The sequence below is a fragment of the Bos mutus genome, chromosome X (assembly GCF_027580195.1).
Source record: "Bos mutus isolate GX-2022 chromosome X, NWIPB_WYAK_1.1, whole genome shotgun sequence".
Lineage (NCBI taxonomy): Eukaryota > Metazoa > Chordata > Mammalia > Artiodactyla > Bovidae > Bos > Bos mutus.
In genome coordinates this window covers 122,185,972-122,206,180 of record NC_091646.1, presented here as the reverse complement: position 1 = coordinate 122,206,180, position 20,209 = coordinate 122,185,972, and the positions used below count along the sequence as shown (strand labels likewise).

At 44.7% G+C, this 20,209-nt stretch overlaps 1 protein-coding gene across 4 annotated transcripts in view; it reads right to left on the bottom strand.

Annotated features, from left to right (window-relative positions):
• MAP7D2 (MAP7 domain containing 2) overlaps positions 1-16,236 on the bottom strand; it is a 101,340-nt gene extending 85,104 nt beyond the window's left edge. For 3 of the 4 annotated variants that reach the window (XM_070366645.1, XM_070366648.1, XM_070366646.1), the window contains exon 1: positions 16,028-16,236. In XM_070366645.1, coding sequence (XP_070222746.1) covers positions 16,028-16,154 — 127 coding nt within the window. In that variant the 5' untranslated portion in view covers positions 16,155-16,236. Of the gene's footprint in view, positions 1-15,823; positions 15,962-16,027 lie in introns of those variants that run through there. The other variant, XM_070366647.1, reaches the window with a different exon arrangement.
• Between the last annotated feature and the right edge of the window lie 3,973 nt (positions 16,237-20,209).

Sequence of the window (20,209 nt, the reverse complement as noted above, 5' to 3'; positions counted from 1 at the left end):
TGGCTGTACTAGTTTGCATTCCCACCAAGAGTGTAAGAGGGTTCCCTTTTCTCCACACCCTCTCCAGCATTTATTGCTTGTAGACTTTTGGATCACAGCCATTCTGACTGGCGTGAAATGGTACCTCATTGTAGTTTTGATTTGCATTTCTCTGATAATGAGTGATGTTGAGCATCTTTTCATGTGTTTGTTAGCCATCTGTATGTCTTCCTTGGAGAAATGTCTATTTAGTTCTTTGGCCCATTTTTTGATTGGGTTGTTTATTTTTCTGGAATTGAGCTGCAAGAGTTGCTTGTATATTTTTGAGATTAGTTCTTTGTCAGTTGCTTCCTTTGCTATTATTTTCTCCCATTCTGAAGGCTGTCTTTTCACCTTACTCATAGTTTCCTTTGTTGTGCAGAAGCTTTTAATTTTAATTAGGTCCCATTTGTTTATTTTTGCTTTTATTTCCAATATTCTGGGAGATGGGTCATAGAGGATCCTGCTGTGATTTATGTCGGAGAGTGTTTTGCCTATGTTCTCCTCTAGGAGTTTTATAGTTTCTGGTCTTACGTTTAGATCCTTAATCCATTTTGAGTTTATTTTTGTGTATGGTGTTTGAAAGTGTTCTACTAGTTTTCAGTGCTAAACTTGGATTATAAGTAAATTAGAGAAAGCACAGCTCAGTAGGTCACTAGGTCCTTGAAAGGCAATACCAGTATTTATCATTATCAATATACTTATATTATATACAACATTATATATACACACACACACAAAATACATTGTGTGTATATATATAATAATAAATATATATTTTTATATATAATTTTATATTTTATATAATAATATATAAAATAAATACAACGATATATACAAGGTATATATACACAATATATATGTTGTATACAACGATATATACATGTTGTATACAATGTATATATGTTGTGTGTATATATATATACACAATATATATATGTTGCATAATATACAACATATATTATATACAAACATATAATTTTTATGTTCATAGACATGTTGTACTCAATGCACAGATGATGACAATGATACCCGTGACCTCAAGGAGCATAGCTACATGCAAGACACCACACTAAGCACTTTGCATTCATTACCTCATATAATCCTCCTGTCAACTCTGTGAGGAATTTGCTACTATATTCATAAGAAGTTGTGTCTGGAAGAGACCATGAAACTAACCCACAGCCCCACAGCAAGTTAGTGGCCACACTAGTACCTGATCAGAAGAAGGTAAGTGATAAACTCATCAAAATTTTTTAAAAATTTTATTGTGGTAGGAATACTTAACATGATACTTACACTCTTAAAAAAGTTCAATGTGTACAATACGGTTGAACAGCAAATCTCTAGAACTTATTAATTTTATTTAACTGAAACTTTATACCCACTGATGAGTAACTCTCCATTTCCCCTCAGCCCCTGGCAACCACTATTACATTCTTTGATGCTATGAATTTGACTCTTCTGGGTACCCTCATGAGGTGGAAACATGCAGTATTTGTCTTTCTGTAACTGGTTTATTTCACTTATCATAATGTTCTCAAGGTGTTGTCTCTGCAGGTGCCCAGACCTGGATTCTGAGGAGGGGACTCCAAGCGATCAGGCTCTTAACCTCCTTGGTCCAAGATGACAAGGAACAAAGAGGGAGCAAGGTTTAAGTCCTAGAGGGACAGGGCTCAGCAGGAATGCAGGCACCTGAGTTTCTCTGCAATTTGAATACAGCAGGCAGAGCAGTTGAAGGCCAGGGGGTCCCCAGCACCAGCCCTGCTCAGCCTGTCCCAGGAGCGTTTACCCTGAGACAGTAGTTTTCTCAGAAGACCGACTCCCTCAGGATCTGAGTGCTGACCAGCCAAGGCTCAGTCAGTGACACAGGTTTTCCCACAAGGGCCGGGAAAGTCCTCTGCCATGTGGCTGGCAAGCTCCTCATGCACACGCCACACCCGATGGTCAAAGTCATGGCAGCCAGGCCCGCTACAAACACCCCAGCGCCTGGAAACAGAAGCCTGAGGCCTTGAAACCTGAGCACCTTCCTGCAGCCAGGTGCATGCCCAGCCAAGGAAAGCATCACAAACAAGCATAGGAAGTGGCCCCTCATGTCCAGATGCTCCCGAAGGAGCCACAACCCTGTCTGCCTTTGTCTCACACTTGTCCCACCTTCCAGATCAGGCTCGCCAGCCCCAGGACTGCTGCGCCCACCCTGCCATGTCCAGGGGCATCGCAAAATCACTTTCACTCTGCCTCCGCCATCCTCAGCAATCCCAGCCTGAAGTTTCCACGGCAGGTTTCAGTCTACACACGTGACATTCCCTGGGGTCAAGGATGCCCGGCTTACCTTGAAAGGTCTTCCTCCCGCAGGCAAGAAGCTGCAGCGTGCTGCTACACGAGCCAAGTCCAGGGAGAAGGAAAACCCAAGTCTCTGTGCAAGGTCCAAGTTCACCCTCCCCATAAGGCGGCCTGTGGGACTGTACGGCCCTCTCTCATTTACATACACGCTGAAGTCATTTCCAACCAAGGCCCTCAGGAGTTGAGGCCCATATCCCCTTCTAGGGCACTGCTCACTTAAAGAGTAACTACCTTGGGAGAGAAGAGTGTGCAGAAGTTAGAAACAAGGCTCTCTGCTCTGGTCCTATTTTTGTTTGGGAGAAAACCCACCTTGAGCCAGAGATGGGATTGTAAGCATAGGCTCTCATCTACACCTTTAGCTTTGCTCAGTTCTCTGCTGAAAACTGCCCTTAGTAATTTCTTACTCTCCAAGGAGCACTTATTGTACTGGCTACTCTGAGATTTGTCTCACGAAAAAGTGTACAGTTTGGCCAAGACAGAGGCATGTAAACACATATTTATAATGTAATAATGATCAGCTCAATAAATTTGTATCAAAGCAAAGGAGGACACACTGCCTGGGGGAGGCAGCTGTGTATGTGCCCCAACGTCCGCTCCAAATGACTGCAACGAAAAAGACCGGCAAGAGCAGGCACTGACAAAGATGGACAAGAACTGGGGCTCTCACGCCCTCCTGGTGGGGATACAGAACGGCAGGCAGAGTAACAGCCCCCTAGAGGAGCCCACGTTCCAAGCCCTGGACCCATGAAAATGTCACCTTCTGTGACAAAAAAGCCTCTGCAGATGTGATTAAGGTAAGGATCTTGAGATGGGGAGACTATGCAGGATTTTCCAGCTGGGCCCCACGTAATCACAAGGGAGGTAGGAGTGAGAGAGAGGACACATCACAATGGTAGCAGAAATTGGAGAGAAAAGGAGACTGGAAGATGCTATGCTATTAGCCCTGGCGATGGAGGAAGGGGCACAACCCAAGGGGTGCAGGCAGCCTCCAGCAGCTGGAGAGGGCAAGGAAATGGATTCTCCCCCTAGAGCCTCCAGAAAGACTTTGCTGACACCTTGACTTTAGCACTTCTGATGTCCAGAATTATAAGATAATAAATTCACATTGCTATAAGCCACTAAATTTGTGGTAACTGGTTATAACAGCAATAGGGAACTACTTCCAACTGTTTGGAAAACAGTTTGGCGCTATCAGCAAAAGCTGAACATATGCTTACCTTCTGACCCAGTAATTCAACTCCTAGTAATGCACACAACAGAAATGCACATGTATGGGCACCAAGAGATATGTGCAAGCATGCTCATAGCAGTTTTATTCACAATAGAAAACTGGAAATAACTGTCTATCAGCAAGAGAATGGATAAAACAAATTGTAGTATGTATAGTCAGATAATCTAATACTACCCAGAAATAAAAAGAAATGAACCACTGATATCTGCAACATCATGGGTGACTCTTATAGACATAATTCTGAAAGGAAAAAAACAGGCACATAAAAAAACTAAATACTTGATTAAGAAGTTCTGGAGATGGATGGTGGTGATGGTTGTACAATAATGTGAATGTACTTGCTGCTACTTAATTGTACATTAAAAATGGCTAAAATGATAAATTTTATGTGATGTATATTTTGCTGTAATATTAATGTACATACTATAAGAATCTATTTATATAAACCTCAAAAACAAGTAAAACTAACCTATAGTGAAAAGAGGTGAGAACAATGGCCACCTTTAGGGAGTTCTGTCTAGCAGGAGGCCCAGGGGAGCCATCTGGGTACTTGAAATATTTAGTTTCTTGATCTGGGTGTTGGTTACATGGATGTACATGTAAACATTCATCAGACTGTGTGCTTAAGATCTGTGCACTTTACTTTCCAAATGCCAACCCCAAGTTTATTTCCACGTGATCTTATTTACCTGAATCAGTGTTATCAACACCATAACGGAAATGGAAGAGAAAAGAAAAACCCACCCAAAGTGTGTGTGGTCGGGAAAGGCTTCAGGGATGAGGTGAGATGTGAGCCAAGCGTGAGCATGGGCAGTGAGGCACATGTGGGTGCAGAGAGTGCTGGAGACAACCAGCTGGGGGCAATCACTGACCAGAGAAGGATGCTGGAGCGGTAAGCAGGAGCCCTGTTCCAACACAACCAACCTGGGAAGCCACCAACTAACCTGGGAAACCCCAGCAGAAGTTTAGACTGTGCTTAGGCTAGGCTGATGTCACAGAAGGTCACACAAAAGTGCAACACGATGGATCCACGGCAGGAGGGTGATGTGAACAGAGACCCCTGAGGTTCCTGTGATAATGGCTGTGCCCTAAATGACAGGGTCTTACCTAGGCATTGGCAATAGGGATGGGGTCATGAGAGATGGACACAGAACCCCCTGCCTTGGTTGTAATGGGAGGAGAAGGGAAGCCTGGTAAGTCTGCTGGTTAATAAGCCCACATGGCTGGTGATCCTGCTAATCAGAGTGGGCAAGACCAGACTACCTTTTCCCCAGCCTTCTAGGCTGGCAGTGGAGGACCACAGCATGTCAGAGTTGGAAAGCATTAGTCAGATGACCTAAAGTACCAGTGCACTCACAAGTAACCAAGTTCTTCTCCCAGGCCAGCACATGATGCCACAGTTGTGAGGAGCAAGCTGGATGAGAGAGCTGAGGCTCGCCTACTTTAGTGAGCATGTCCTAGAGAAGGGAGAACTGATTCCTTCCTCATGGCTCCCCTCACCACCCTCACCTTCCACAATGGGCTTCTCCTGTGATCTCAGTCCCTGCCAACATCCTCCTGGAAAAGTTCTCCCCATAGCCCATTCATATTCTGCAAAGCTCAATATTTCATCTCATGATCTGATGATGCCTTAGAAGTCAATCTGGCTTCTCCTCCAACCAAGCTGTGTAACCAAAACTGAAGCAGGGACAAAGAGGGCAACCCAGGGCTCCCAGGAGCCAGAAATAAGTCTTGCCTGGTAGATCTATCATGGCACTGCAGACAAGATGTGAACCACAAGAGCTTAAATGCCAGTTCTGGTCTTGGTGGCCTGTGCACATCTGAGAGGACCTGAATAACAAGTACTAAATACCAGAGCTTGTAGAGAAGAAACCAGTAAGAGATGGGACAAATTAGGAGTTTGGCATTAACATACACATAATACTATATATAAAATAGATAATCAGCAAGGACCTACTGTATAGCACACGGAACTCTATTCACATTCTGCAATAATCTATATGGGAAAAGAATCTGAAAAAGAATGGATATATGTATAGGTGTAACTGAATCACTTTACTGTACACCTGAAACTAAATTAACCATACTCCAAAATAAAATAAAAATAAAATAAAATAAAAATTAAATTAAAGAAAAAAAAGAATAGATGGGTTTGAAGGAATTTGTTTGAGCCCAAAACACACTCCTCATTTCTGATCCAACCTGGCAAGGTCAGTAAACATCTAGTTAACTGCAGAGTCCAATTCAGGAGCTGTTACCACATATGGCTATTAACATTATTTTAAATCAGATACAAACAAAAAGTCAGTTCCTCACTGCTCAATAGCCACAAGTAGCAAGTGGCTACCATTTGGAACACCTGGAGAACAGAAAGTTCTACTGGACAGCACTGTGTATAGTATCTCCTGCTTGAATTGGCCTGATCATAAGAGATACTAACTCTGAAATCTTTATGCACCACTACAGGGCATCTTTATACACCTTTAAAAAGGGGGCAAGAATCCTTTTCATTTTTAGCTAATAAAAGTAAAATTATGTACCACACAGGACATTCAACACTCTTTAGTAGAAAGGTACTGGGTCTTCTTGGGTCTCTCAACCAAAACTGAGAGAAAGTAAAAGACAAGTAAGAAAAATGGAAGCTGGGGGAAAAAAAGAAATATAAGCTGATTAGGGTAGAGTGAAACAGTTCATTTCACTCCCTTGACTGTTTTGCGGTAAAAAGAGTTACTCTCACCCCAGAAGATTAAGGATACACAGAAATTGCGGTTAGTAGCTCAATCGTGTCCGTCCGACTCTCTGTGACTGCATGGACTATAGCCCGCCAGGCTCCTCTGTCCATGGGATTCTCCAGGCAAGAAAATTGGAGTGGGTTGCCATGCCCTCCTCCATATGCAGAAATTAATGGACCATTAATAAGAAGCAATTATTCTTTAGAAATAATTCATGACTGCCTAAAACAAAATCAAGTGAAGTGGAAACTGCCTCTTGAGAACCTATATGCAGGTCAGGAAGCAACAGTTAGAACTGGACATGGAACAACAGACTGGTTCCAAATAGGAAAAGGAGTATGTCACCCTGCTTATTTAACTTATATGCAGAGTACATCATGAGAAATGCTGGGCTGGATGAAGCACAAGCTGGAATCAAGATGGCCGGGAGAAATATCAATAACCTCAGATATGCAGATGACACCACCCTTATGGCAGAAAGTGAAGAGGAACTAAAAAGCCTCTTGATGAAAGTGAAAGAGGAGAGTGAAAAAGTTGGCTTAAAGCTCAACATTCAGAAAACGAAGATCATGGCATCTGGTCCCATCACTTCCCGCCTGGCAAATAGATGGGGAAACAGTGGAAACAGTGTCAGACTTTATTTTTCTGGGCTCCAAAATCACTGCAGATGGTGACTGCAGCCATGAAATTAAAAGATGCTTACTCCTTGGAAGAAAAGTTATGACCAACCTAGATGGCATATTCAAAAGCAGAGACATTACTTTGCCAACAAAGGTCCGTCTAGTCAAGGCTATGGTTTTTCCAGTGGTCATGTATGGATGTGACAGTTGGACTGTGAAGAAAGCGGAGTGCTGAAGAATTGATGCTTTTGAACTGTGGTGTTGGAGAAGACTCTTGAGAGTCCCTTGGACTGCAAGGAGATCCAACCAGTCCATTCTGAAGGAGATCAGTCCTGGGTGTTCTTTGGAAGGAATGATGCTAAAGCTGAAACTCCAGTACTTTGGCCACCTCATGCGAAGAGCTGACTCATTGGAAAAGACTCTGATGCTGGGAGGGATTGGGGGCAGGAGGAGAAGGGGATGACAGAGGATGAGATGGCTGGATGGCATCACCAACTTGATGGACATGAGTTTGAGTGAACTCCAGGAGTTGGTGACGGACAGGGAGGCCTGGCGTGCTGCAATTCATGGGGTCACTAAGAGTCGGACATGACTAAGCGACTGAACTGAACTGAACTGAGGAGGGGGGAAAAAAAGAGCAGGAACATGTTTCGCAGTAAGAAAACTGCAATTAGAATCAGAAATATTTTAAAGAGGGCTTTTTGTCTGAGGATATAACTAAATCTACTTCAATAATATTGGTTACCTAACTAAAGAAAATGAACAAAGTTTTGTTCATAACAGATATCTACATGAGCAAAAATTACCCGCATGCAAAGAAAGCTTCCACTGAAGGCTGTTATAATATTTCACCACAAACTGTCACCCCTGACTGGTGCTCAAGAGAACCGAACACACAATTAACAAGGTAGAGAAGTGCAAACTCTCATAAGAGGAGACACTGCCCCCCTGCACAAGGACATTTGCCTCTCTAGTCAGTGGAATACTGAAAGCACAGGCCTAGGTGCTAAGGGAAGAGAATATAGCACAATCTTGTGTGTGTGTGTGTGTGTGTAGTGGGAGGTGTTTTTAAAAATAAGCACAGCAGGAGAATCCTGTTTCACGCAGTTTATGATTCAGATAGTTATTTCCAGTTATGGGTACGTATTAAAGTGTTGTTTTGAAACAAAGACACATAGTACTACTTAATAAAGGACTTTTGGTGTCTGGTGAAAAATTCAAGCTATAGGGGCATTTCCTGCTCTGTATTTATTAATTTCAGGTATTCCTTTATGTCCTCCTCTCTCCTTCCTTCTGCTTATACAAAATATAGCAAAAATGCATACGAAAAGTGGGAGAGAAAGAGAAAAAAACAAGGGCAGGGATAAGAAAATGCATTTAATAGATCTACCATAGAAGTTGGTGTTGCACACTGGCTGACCTGCTAAACCAACAGTTAACTCGGTACCAAAGGCAAAGACAGATCAATTGCTCAGGATGGGGACAACTTGGTCTGGGCAGGGACTTGTCCTGCAGGCCCTGAAAGCGAGTGTGGGTTACCTGGCCCTGCCCAGTATGTTCCCCTAGAGCTAGTGCCAGCTTCCTCACATCATCAAACCTGGGATACAGGAGGTGGCTTGGCCCTTGCATTCCCTGAAACTGTTCACTTACGTGGTCTCCACAGTTAGGGGGTGTGTCCTGTCAGTCAACAAGAACTTGGTGATCATAATCAGAGAGTGGCTTCTGTGAACAGGAGCTAGGAAGGCACAATGTTAGCCTTGGGGGAACGGCCAGACCTGGCCTCACAGAGCCCACCCTGAAGAGGGGGCTCCCCACTGGACCTGACACTGAATGCGTAGTGTGCGCGCTAATACCACTCTCCTCCCACTGTTCCATCAATATTATACCATGCTTTTCCATGATGACAGCCCAACATTTACCAGGAAGCCAAGCCTACTCCCTTTCCACACGTTGTGAATAATCCAAGACAATAATCCGTATCAGGACCTTGGCACCTGCCCACAATGGGGAAAGCAAAAGCAGCCTCTCCCCTTGGGAGCCTGAGGGTCCAGGCAGGTTTTGCCTTATTGCAGGGGAGGACATTTTATCAAAGCATCTTTTCATTTCCACACAAGAGAGCTACGATAGGCAGAATACTGCAGCATACATCCTGTTCTACACGCGACACTCAATGCCATGGTGCCCTATGTGACCAACAAAACTTTCTGCCATGAGGAAAATGTTTTAGATCACCATGTCCAATATGTGAGCCACTAGCCACAGTGACTACTGAGCACCTGAACTGTTGACTAGTCCACGTAGAGATGAGCTGGAAGTGTCAAGTCTTCCACTGGTTTTGGAACACTTGGTGCAAAGGACAAAATGTGAGATATTTCATTAATAATTCTTTATATTGATTACATGTTGAAATGACAATATTTTGGATATACTGAGTTAGTTAAAGCTAGCATTCTATTTGTATTAGCTAGCACCAACTTATACTCAGTAGTTTTCTTTAAATTGAATATTTTTTTCATATTTTACTTGATGCTGAAAATATTCATGAAATTAGTTTGATGTATTAGTTGTACTTTTACAACACAAGGAAAGAATCCACAGAACTATTAATCTAAAACTGAGAAGATAAGTTTGTCCACATGTAATCTAAATCATCTTGTGTATCACACCCTTTGGGAAATGCTGCTGCTGCTGCTAAGTCGCTTCAGTCGTGTCTGACTCTGTGCGACCCCAGAGACGGCAGCCCACCAGGCTCCCCCGTCCCTGGGATTCTCCAGGCAAGAACACTGGAGTGGGTTGCCATTTCCTTCTCCAATGCACGAAAGTGAAAAGTGAAAGTGTAGTCTCTCAGTCGTGTCCAACTCTTAGTGACCCCATGGACTGCAGCCCACCAGGCTCCTCCGTCCATGGGATTTTCCAGGTAAGAGTACTGGAGTGGGGTGCCATTGCCTTCTCTGTGGGAAATGCTAGTCCAGGGCAAAACTACTCAGAGTGTGGCCTGTGGACAGATGCCAGACTCCTTATGGTTCATTATTGTACAGAGTAATGATATAAATTGAGAGCACATATTTAGAAACATTTGTAGCTATTTGACAAAGCAATCTGATACCCATTGATATCCTGGAATCTGGCAAACAAGAAATTCTGTTAAATGAAACTTCTCTCCCTCTAAGCATTTTTGTTGATACAATTTTTGCTGTAGTTCTAAGAAATGAAGATCATCAACTTTATACAGAAAAGTAACTGTGTACTATAAAAAAGGCACACAAAATCTTCATAAAATGTGTATCAACAGTACTAAGCTACATCTTGAGTAGGGTACAGAAAATGTGGGAGGCATAGCCCATGCACAAAAGGAGTTTGTTATAATCTATCTGGAATAGAACAGAGGCATGGAGATTAAAAATACTTAACTCTAGAGTCAAACACATTTGAGTTTGAGCCCTGGCTTGCCACTTAATGTGTGACCTTGACCAACTTATTTAAACCTTTTTTTTTTTTTTGCTGAGCCTCGTGGCTTGCAGGATCTTAGTTCCATGACTAGGGATCAAGCCCAGGCCCTGGCAGTGAATGCACCAAGTCAAGGAATTCCCTTACTTAACATCTCAATTTCAAGGTACTCACGTGTTACAGTAGAGAACCTCTAGAAAGGGAGATTCCTCCTCTTCCAGTAGGTGCTTATCACACATCACCTCAAGAGGTGGAGTATATTTCCCCTCCCCTTGAATCTGGGCTGGCTCTGTGACTTGCTTTGACCACCAAATGCAGCAGAAAGGGCATTCTAGGACCTTCAAATCTGCGCCATAAGAAAACTGGCAACTTGTGGTTCCCCACTCTTGAAACACAGCTGCCAAATCATACCACCTGCCCTGTGAGTGCTTACTGTGCTGAGCACATTATGAGTTCTATCCTATTAAATCCTCCCAACAAAGCCCACCAGACTACTGACCAGCATCCACCAGAAAACTCCATCTCTCATCTACCTGATTCAGCCCTGAAAATCCTTCTGTTGTGTAAGTCAATTAGTACAGCTAATACAGAAGGCAAAATGTCACTGTGGAGAAGAGTATGGAGAGTCCTTAAAAAACTAGGAATGAATTCTTGCTGAGCTACCAGGGAAGCCCAAAACTACCATATGACCCAACAATCCTATTGCTGGGCATACACCCTGAGGAAACCGTAACTGAAAGAGACACATGTACCCCAATGTTCACTGCAGCACTATTTACAATAGCCAGGACATGAAAGCAACCTAGATGTCCATCGACAGATGAACGGATAAAGAAGCTGTGGTACATATACACAATGGAATATTACTCAGCCATAAAAAGAATGCATTTGAATCAGTTCTAATGAGGTGGATGAACCTAGAGCTTGTTATACAGAGTGGCATCATAAAAAGGAAAATAAATATTGTATATTAACGCATATATATGGAATCTAGAAAGATGGTGCTGATGAACCTATATGGGCAGCAATGGAGATGCAGACGCAGTGAACAGACTTGTAGCACAGTGGGGGAAGGAGAGAGTGGGCGAATTGAGAGAGTAGCATGGAAACATATATATTAACATATATAAAATAGATAGCCAATAGGAATTTGCTGTATGATGTAGGGAGCTCAACCTGGTACTCTGTGACAACCTAGAGGGGTGGGAGGGAGGTTCCAGAGGGAGGAGACATATGTATACCTATGGCTGATTCATGTTGATATATGGGAGAAATGAACACAATGTTGTAAAGGAATTATCCTTCAATTAAAAATAAATAATTTTTCAAAAAGAAGATAAAATGTTCTTTCAAAAAATGAACCACTTTAGAAGATGGGGCATTTGGATGAGAAGAAAACATTCTTTAATTTTGGAGAGGAAAGAGGGTTAGAGACAGAAATGACAGACTTTGACCAGTTGTGTCACCAGGCTCAGGATATCAAAAAATAAACAGTTAATAGTCAGACAGGCTTTCAGGAGTTTGCCCTGAAGGTTCTGCCAAGTCCAAGTCCATCAGTGCCATCACTCAACAAAGCCAGAACAGAAGCCCCAGACCAAATGCAACTTTGTCTCTCTGTCTCCTGACCTAGAGGAGTGGGAATGTCTTTCTCGAGGCCAAAGGGACTCATGATGTTAGAACACGTGCACAAGCTCAACTCGTTCTTCTTAGGTTCAAACAATTTTAGTATTAGAGTGGTCAAGAATGGTTGTAGGGAATTCCCTGTGGGTCCAGTGGTTAGGGCTCTGTGATTTCATTACTGAGGGGTTCAATCCCTGGCTGGGGAACTAAGATCCCACAAGCTACGCGGCTGGACAATTAAAAAAAAAAAGTTTCATATGCAACTTTGAGAGAGGATGAAGAACTCTGAATTTCTTGGGGCCGGACTCTCAACCTTTCCAACTTGGTCCCACCCTACTGTGGTCCCCAGGGGAGTCTCTCCTGAACTTCCAGTTTGCACCCTTCCATTCGCCTAATCTGGGTGGGAGGTGAGCAGGGACAGTTCAGTTCAGTCGCTCAGTTGTGTCCAACTCTTTTGCAACCCCATGGACTGCAGCACACCAGGCTTCCCTGTCCATCACCACCTCCCGGAGCTTACTCAAACTCGTCCACTGAGTCAGTGATGCCAACCAACCATCTCATCCTCTGTCATCCCCTTCTCCTCCTGCCTTCAATCTTTCCCAGCCTCGGAGTCTTTTCTAGTGAGTCGGTTCTTCACATCAGGTGGCCAAAGTATTGGAGTTTCAGCTTCAACATCAGTCCTTCCAATGAATATTCAGGACTAATTTCCTTTAGTATGGACTGGTTGGATCTCCTTGATGTCCAAGGGACTCTCACCTCAAAGCAATTCCCTCCTGACCAGGGAACCACGGGCAAATGAATTCAACTTAGGAAACAGTATTTACCTGCAGAAAGCACTGTAAAGTTCAACATGTTCTGTAATTCCACTATTTCAATCTCCTCCACCGACACACTTCTTTAATCCAACTTGTGAGTATTTACTCAACCCAGTGGAGCATCGAACATCAGCTACAGACCTACTGTGTGCAAAAACTTTGAGGATGAGTAGGATGACCATCCAGCCACTCTCTGCACCAGGTGGCACTGTGAGAGGCACCTGTAACCTGGACCCAGGCCTTACTCTCAAGCTGATCATCTAATTGAATGGACACTGAATGACCAGCTCGAGCATTTACTGTGTCAAGCATTGCTTTACAGCTACTAATTCCTTCATCTTCAAAGCAGTGCTTCTATTCCTTCCCCCCACCATGGTGTTCTTACACCCATTTTAAAGGTGAGAAAACTGAAGCTCAACAATGTCTCTGCAGGTAAGAAAGCAGGAAGAGGAGATATGGCATTCACACCCAGGCAGTCAGGCCTCTGTTTACAGTGGGCACCCAACGAACATCTGCCAATAGGAGCTGGAAGGTTAATGTCATCACATGGGCGGAACAAGAAGAGTGCTTTCCTCCAGGTGCTACAGGCACAAAAAGATGAAGTTCCTTAATTCAGACTGAGAGGGGCCTAGAGGAAGTGAATGCCAATGGGAAAAGTGAAGAAGGGCGCATTTCAGACTGAGGGGAGCAGAGGACCTGTGTGACACCAAGGCAGTCTGACAGACTCCGGTGACAGTCTGCTGCCTCTCCCTGCCTTCTAAAGGTACTAAGCAGACTCAAGCAACAGGTGCTTGCACCTCATTCCTTATACCATGCACATAACAAAAGCACTAAAGAGAACAGTACTCTGGTCATTTCCATCCTGGGGTGTAGGTAAAGGGAAAGAAAGAAAGCATCACTGAGGGATAATAGGGAAAAATGCACAGGATTTCAATATCAGAAGAACCTGTTGCTAGAGGAAACAACCAGAAAGGTTTTCCCATGAGACCTTCTACACCAGCTCCCAGGAAAACCACTTGCCGGCCCATATCCCCCCACTATGAAATTGTCTGAGAGCCTAAACATCTCCGGAATTTGTCTTTTCTGGCCCTCAAAGCACTCAGCACAAACTTAGGAACAATGGTTGATCCTCAAGAAATGCAGGTTGAATCTCATCAGGAACAGGTCCCAAATGATAAAGTCTTGGATGGCCAAGAATAATCACTATCAGGATGGATAATCATAAAACCTCAATCATCAAGACTTCTCTGAGGATGACATTATTTTTCAAAGCACCTAGCCTCACAAAACCTGCTTTAAAAGAGCAAACCCTTGTACTACCTGACACCTAAATTGAATACTTCAATTTTTCCACACCAACCCTAATGTACATGGAAGTTTATTAAATATTTTATCTTTTAAAAAATCTTTTGTTTGGGGTCGCACCAGGTGGCTTGCAGGATCTTAGTTCCCTGACCAGGGATCAAACTCCTCCCCTCTGCAATGGAAGGACTCCCCTCTGGACTGCCTGGGAAGTCCCTGAAATATTTTAAACCTTCACAGAACATGTCTTTCAGTATTTCCGATGTCAAATGAAGGAATACAGCTTTAAGCTATTTTTTACAATAAAAGTTTTCAACTAGAACTTAATAAGACTAGTACCCTTATTTGCGGTTGTTGTTTAGTCGCGAGGTCGTGTCCGAATCTTTGCGACCCCATGGACTGTAGCCCGCCAGGCTCCTCTGTCCATGGGCTTTCTCTTATTAAGTGCCTTCAAATAAAATAAAATACCACAGATGAATTTCAGGCCCAACCATACAGCTCCACCTTGACTCTACAACATCAAAACTACCTACTTATTTAAACTCTCGACCGAATTAAAAGATGAATTTTAACAACCTTCCTTTCCCAATGTTTTGTTCTATTAGGTTCCCCTCCCCCAACCTGGTTCTAACGGCTGGGTAGGTTTTGGGTTCTTCCCTAGCAGATGCGACCGAGTTTCTCAAGCAAAAAAGACGAAAACAGAAGTATGTGTTTATAGTATTTATATCACAGTCCTGTGATAATTGTTAAATTCTGCCTTTCAAAATATGCATGATGAAAAACGCAAACCGGGAAAAAATTTAAGCCATCCCCTCCTTTTCTAAACGATACAAATGAAGGCCCAATTAAAAAAAAAAATACCACTTCTCCCATGAAAATCTTGTTTTAAGTGATTCAAGAACATTTCCCTTGATTTCCTTCCCTTCCTTGGTATACCTTACATAAAATACGCAGATCCTCACGATGTGATAAATCTCCAAATCCTCTACTTAAGATCTGTGCGTTTTTGTGGGAAGCATGCTATACTGCGGTAAAAACATGTCTTAAAAATAGCTCCCATTAACTTAAAAAAAAAAAAAAAAAAGGTGTTGTCAGGAAAAACACGAAATCGGTTTCCACGTTGCTTACACCCCCGCACTACCTGCAACCACTTTACAGAACGTTAAAAGACCTGAGACTAGCTTATCGAAATTTCGTCAAATGTCCTCAAAATCTCTGCCCGCTTCGCTCGTTTGTGGGCAGCCAAAATCGGGGACCGTGCCTCCTCAGCTCCCAGCAGCTGCAGCCCCGAGGGCCAGGGGCTCATCCGCCGCGCGGCCCCGCCAGACCCCGGGGCAGTGTACCCGCGGCCTCCGCGGGCACGAGCGGGCGGCAGGGGAACCCGGCTAGGGGCTCGCACCTGGCCGCTCCGCCAGTGGGCGACGCGCGGGTTCGGCCCCCCGGGGACGCCGCGAAGCACAGAGCTGGGCTGCCGCTCGCGCTCGACGCCCGAGACGCAGAGTGGGCGGGCGCGCAGGCTCCGGCGACCCCCGGCGCCGGCTCGGCCAACCCCGGTGCCCCCCATGCCGGCTGCTCCAGGAGACTGGGCCAGACACTCGGGGCCCCTAGGGCATCAAGCATGGCCTCTGCCTCCACCCCTCACACCAAGCACACCTGCCACCCGCCCTGAGCCACCCCCCATTGGCACCCACTCACTCAGGTCACCCGAGAGGGAGTGTCCCCCTGTCACCGGCGCCGTGAGGGGCGCGGCCCTGGGACCCCGCGCCTAGACGACTCCCGGCACAGGTGAGGATGTTAGCCCCGCTCCGTGCCCCGCCTCCCACACCCGGCGCGGCCCGCCCCGCCCCCCTCAGGGGCCTGAGGCGCCCACGCGCTCGCCTCAGCCCGAGAGCCCCCTACCTGAAGGCCGGTGGTTGGGCGGTGAGGTCCTCACCGCGCCCGGTTCGGCCATCTTCCCAGGAAGCGGAGGGGCCCGCGTAGCCCCCTCCGTCCCGGCTGTCGCCGCGTAGCCGACACCGTGCTCCATCGGGATGCCGGGGCTGCACAGGCGCACTGCCCCTGCCGCCGCGCTGTGGAACCCGCGCGCGTCCCCCCCACGACGTGCACGTGTGATGTGCGCACCGGTTCTCAAGCTGCGCATGCGTACCGCGTCCACACGCGAGGTGCACACGGGTCCTCACGCAGCAGGCGCGTACCTCATGCACTTAGCAATATGCACACCCACTCTCACGCATCACGCCTACACGGCATGCACATGCAATGTGCACACTAGTTCTCACAGAGCTCCCACACACCGCGTGCACGTTCGAGGAGTACACTGGTCTTCACAGCGCGAAAGAACACACTGCATGGACACCGTTCCCCATACAGTGCTTACACACAGCAGGCAGTGAACACATCCCAGTGTAAACACACATCCTCACGCAGTGCATACACTCAGTGTCATACACAGGGAATGCAGTTTCTCGCAGCATGCACTCACATCCTTACTCAGCTTGCAAACACAGTGCACACACACCTGCCCACCCAGCATGCACACGTTCTCACACACCGTGCATTCAAATCCTCACATGGCTCGCATTAAGTTCACACACACTAGGCAACCACATACTTAGAGCTGCAGCTCTGGCAACAGGTCCTAGTAGGGCCTCGGGCAGGCGCCGCTTGGGCCCGTGCCATGTGTGCAGACGTCTCCCTGGTCCAAGCACAGGCGCGCAGGGGCGGCAGGAGCTAGGTCCTCCCTCACTGCAGTCAGACATGCATCCACCCAGAGCAGACTCCGGGACGCCAGCTGGGTGAACCTTCAAGCAAGAGCAGGGGTATGTAGTCTGCCTTCCAACTGTGCCCCTGCTCCCTGGCTGACTCCACTTGAGGACTACTCAATGGTTCCTTCCTTACTGGAGCACAAATAATGCACACAGGTACCTACAGTGTCTGCCTGCAATGCAGGAGGACCCAGGTTCGATCCTTGGGAAGATCCTCTGGAGTAGGGAATGGCAACCCACTCCAGTATTCTTGCCTGGAGAATCCCAAGGACAGAGGAGCCTGGCGGGCTACAGTAGTCTGTGGGGTCGCAGAGTTGGACACGACTGAGCAACTAAGAAAAACTACCACTACTAGAGGAATCTCTCTAAGGAGAACATCTCTGCTGCAGCGTTCTCTGCTGGATGGTGACCAGCCCCCAGGTTTTAACTTACACCCCTCAGGGAAAAATGAAAGATTTAAAAAAGAGGAACAGAGCTGAATGCGGGTTGGGGCGTGGGTGGAATGGGGGGGGTATGTGATGATGATGGAAACGTTCTACAATAACATTATGGTGATGGTTGACTCTTAAATGTACAAAAAAAACACTGTACATTTTAAATGGGTGAACTTTATAGTGTGTAAATTATACAAAACACACACACACAACCCTGACAAGTTGAAGCCCTCAGTAACTTATAGCTGGGTTCTTAGTGAAAAGCTTAGAAAGAGTCCCTTTGTTGGCACAAAAATGTGATGAATATTTTCCTGACACTCCCAAAGGTGTGCTGGGTGTAGGTGTGCTGGGTGTAGGGTGCAACTATGGTGAGATAGCCAGGAGTTTAGACACAAATGGGGAGGAAAATGGGCAAGCTGGGGCTGGTCCCTTGGCTGTAATGAAAAGTGTTCCTAACCCAATAAGATTAAAACAATTAGGGCACCGGAGCTGTTTTTTTTTTTCTTCTTACAGTGGAAGCAAAGAGTCTTAACCATTGGACCACCAGGGAATTCCTTGAACATCTTGAAATCTGTTAAACCACCTAGTATGTTAGTCTAATGCAGCAGTTCTGTTTTTTTTTTTTTGCCTGAGCCCCTTTACATCAGGGGTTGGCAAACTACAGCCCATGGGCCAAATGTAGCACACTTTTACTTTTAATAAAGTTTTACTGGAATATAGCCACTGTCATTTGTTTACATCTTATCTCAGGCTGCTTTTGTGAAACACCCACAGAGCTGCTTAGTTGTAACACAGATCATAGAGCCTACAAAACTTAAAAATATTTTGGTCCTTCAGTAAAACCTAATTCCTACTTTACACCTAAAATTAAGAATCCCAAAGAACTTCACTATCTGCTGATGCTGGTAGATATTTTCCAAAACTTTTTACCTGAACGCGCCCGTGTTAATATTGCAACACTCAGTTTTCTTTGAAGTAGTAAGTTCACTTGGGGGGATATTTATGTTAGAAAATTTTTAGATTTGTTCCTTTTAACAATAAACCTAAATTTTAACATAAATAACATCTTTATTGTCCAGCTTAACTGAAAATTGAGTCTCATATCTGCTTTTGTATTCAATGTGTTACAGTAGGTTGTTAAAACACATGAAGAAAATCTAGCCTCTACGCCCTTGGAAAAGAGAGAAATAGTTTAATGCTTTCCAGGTTAAGTATGTTCTTGATACTACATCCAATCTTGACAAATGGTAACTTCAAGTTAGTTGCAATGTACAATCTGACACTGAATTGAGTCATTTCTTAGGCAGGTTGATAAGGAGTCTAGGGGTCCTCAAGGAGAGAGGGGTCTGGAATTCTCAAGGAGGAAGAAAGGACAAAATTTATTTTTCTTTCTCCACATTCCTTAGGATTATATAACAATAATGTATCCTGCCTAAGGACAGTCTTTGGATTAAACCTTCTGTTATCTTAAAATGTAAATTATGGGAGTAGACCTGGTCTTTACAAGGATGTATCCGGCACCCCACTCCAGTACTCCTGCCTGGAAAAATCCCATGGATGGAGGAGCCTGGTAGGCTGCAATCCATGGGGTCGCTGAGGGTAGGACATGACTGAGCGACTTCACTTTTACGCATTGGAGGAGGAGATGGCAACCCATTCCAGTGTTCTTGCCTGGAGAATCTCAGGGACGGGGGAGCCTGGTGGGCTGCCGTCTATGGGGTCAGAGTCGGACACGACTGAAGTGACTTAACAGTAGCAACATCCTGCCTGAGGACAGTGTTATCGTAAAACGTAAATTATGGGAGTAGGTCTGAGGACCTACTCCTCGAGACATTCTTTGGATTATATAACTTCATTGCTAACACTAGCAAGCGGGTACTCTTTCTGCCCCCTTCTGATGCCTATGTCAGAAGCTTTCTCTATCTCCTTTATACTTTAATAAAACTTTATTACACAAAAGCTCTGAGCGATCAAGCCTCATCTCTGGCCCCGGATTGAATTCTTCTCCTCCGGGGGCCAAGAATCCCGGTGTCTTCGCGTGATTCAACCTTTCAGAATCAGTGATCTTTTCATACTAGCACACTAAAATGCAACAATCATTTAGAAAATACTGCTTGACTCTGCTACAATCTTCAAATGTCAACACATGTCAGTCTATGGTATTAAAGTCACATCCATTACTACCACCACCGACCTCTTCACTGTGAAGCTGTCAAGCTAATGGTGGCAGTTATCAATTTTCCCCAACTCTTTCAATTAAAACTCAAATTTTATCACCTGCAAAAATGCTGTGTTTTCCTTGGAGTGACAGGGTCATTTCTTTCATTTTCGAGAAAATGCTGACCACAAACCCAAGTTTCAATAATCAGTTTGTTAGTTGTTCAAGTAAAAATGGTATTCCATGAAAAATGATGGCTGGTTCAGTTTGCAACTCAATAATCACACTGTTTTTCCCTGAGACAACTGTGTTGAAGAGATGTGTAGAAGACTGCCACACTAAAAGAGTTAGATTCTTCGGTTATATAACCACTCTTGACAGTGTCGTGTAGCTGTCTCATACTTCCTTTGGAAGCTTTTTTCTTTAAGAATATAGCATACTTGTAGCTCGCACTTTAAAAGATGCTTGAGATACATTTTAAAGAAACAAATCCCTGTATAGATTTGTTAACAAGATTAATCATTTTACTGCATGTCACAGACACTGTAAAACTTGCTTTTTAAAAGAAATTGTTATCGAATTTGCAAAAAGCCAACTAATTCTATACCTGACAGTCTGGTGGATCAAATCAGCAATGAGACCTTACTCAGATTTTGTCATTTTTTGATCTTCCATTATCAGGTTGTGAACCAAATAAAGCTTGGATTGCAATATAAAAGACTAG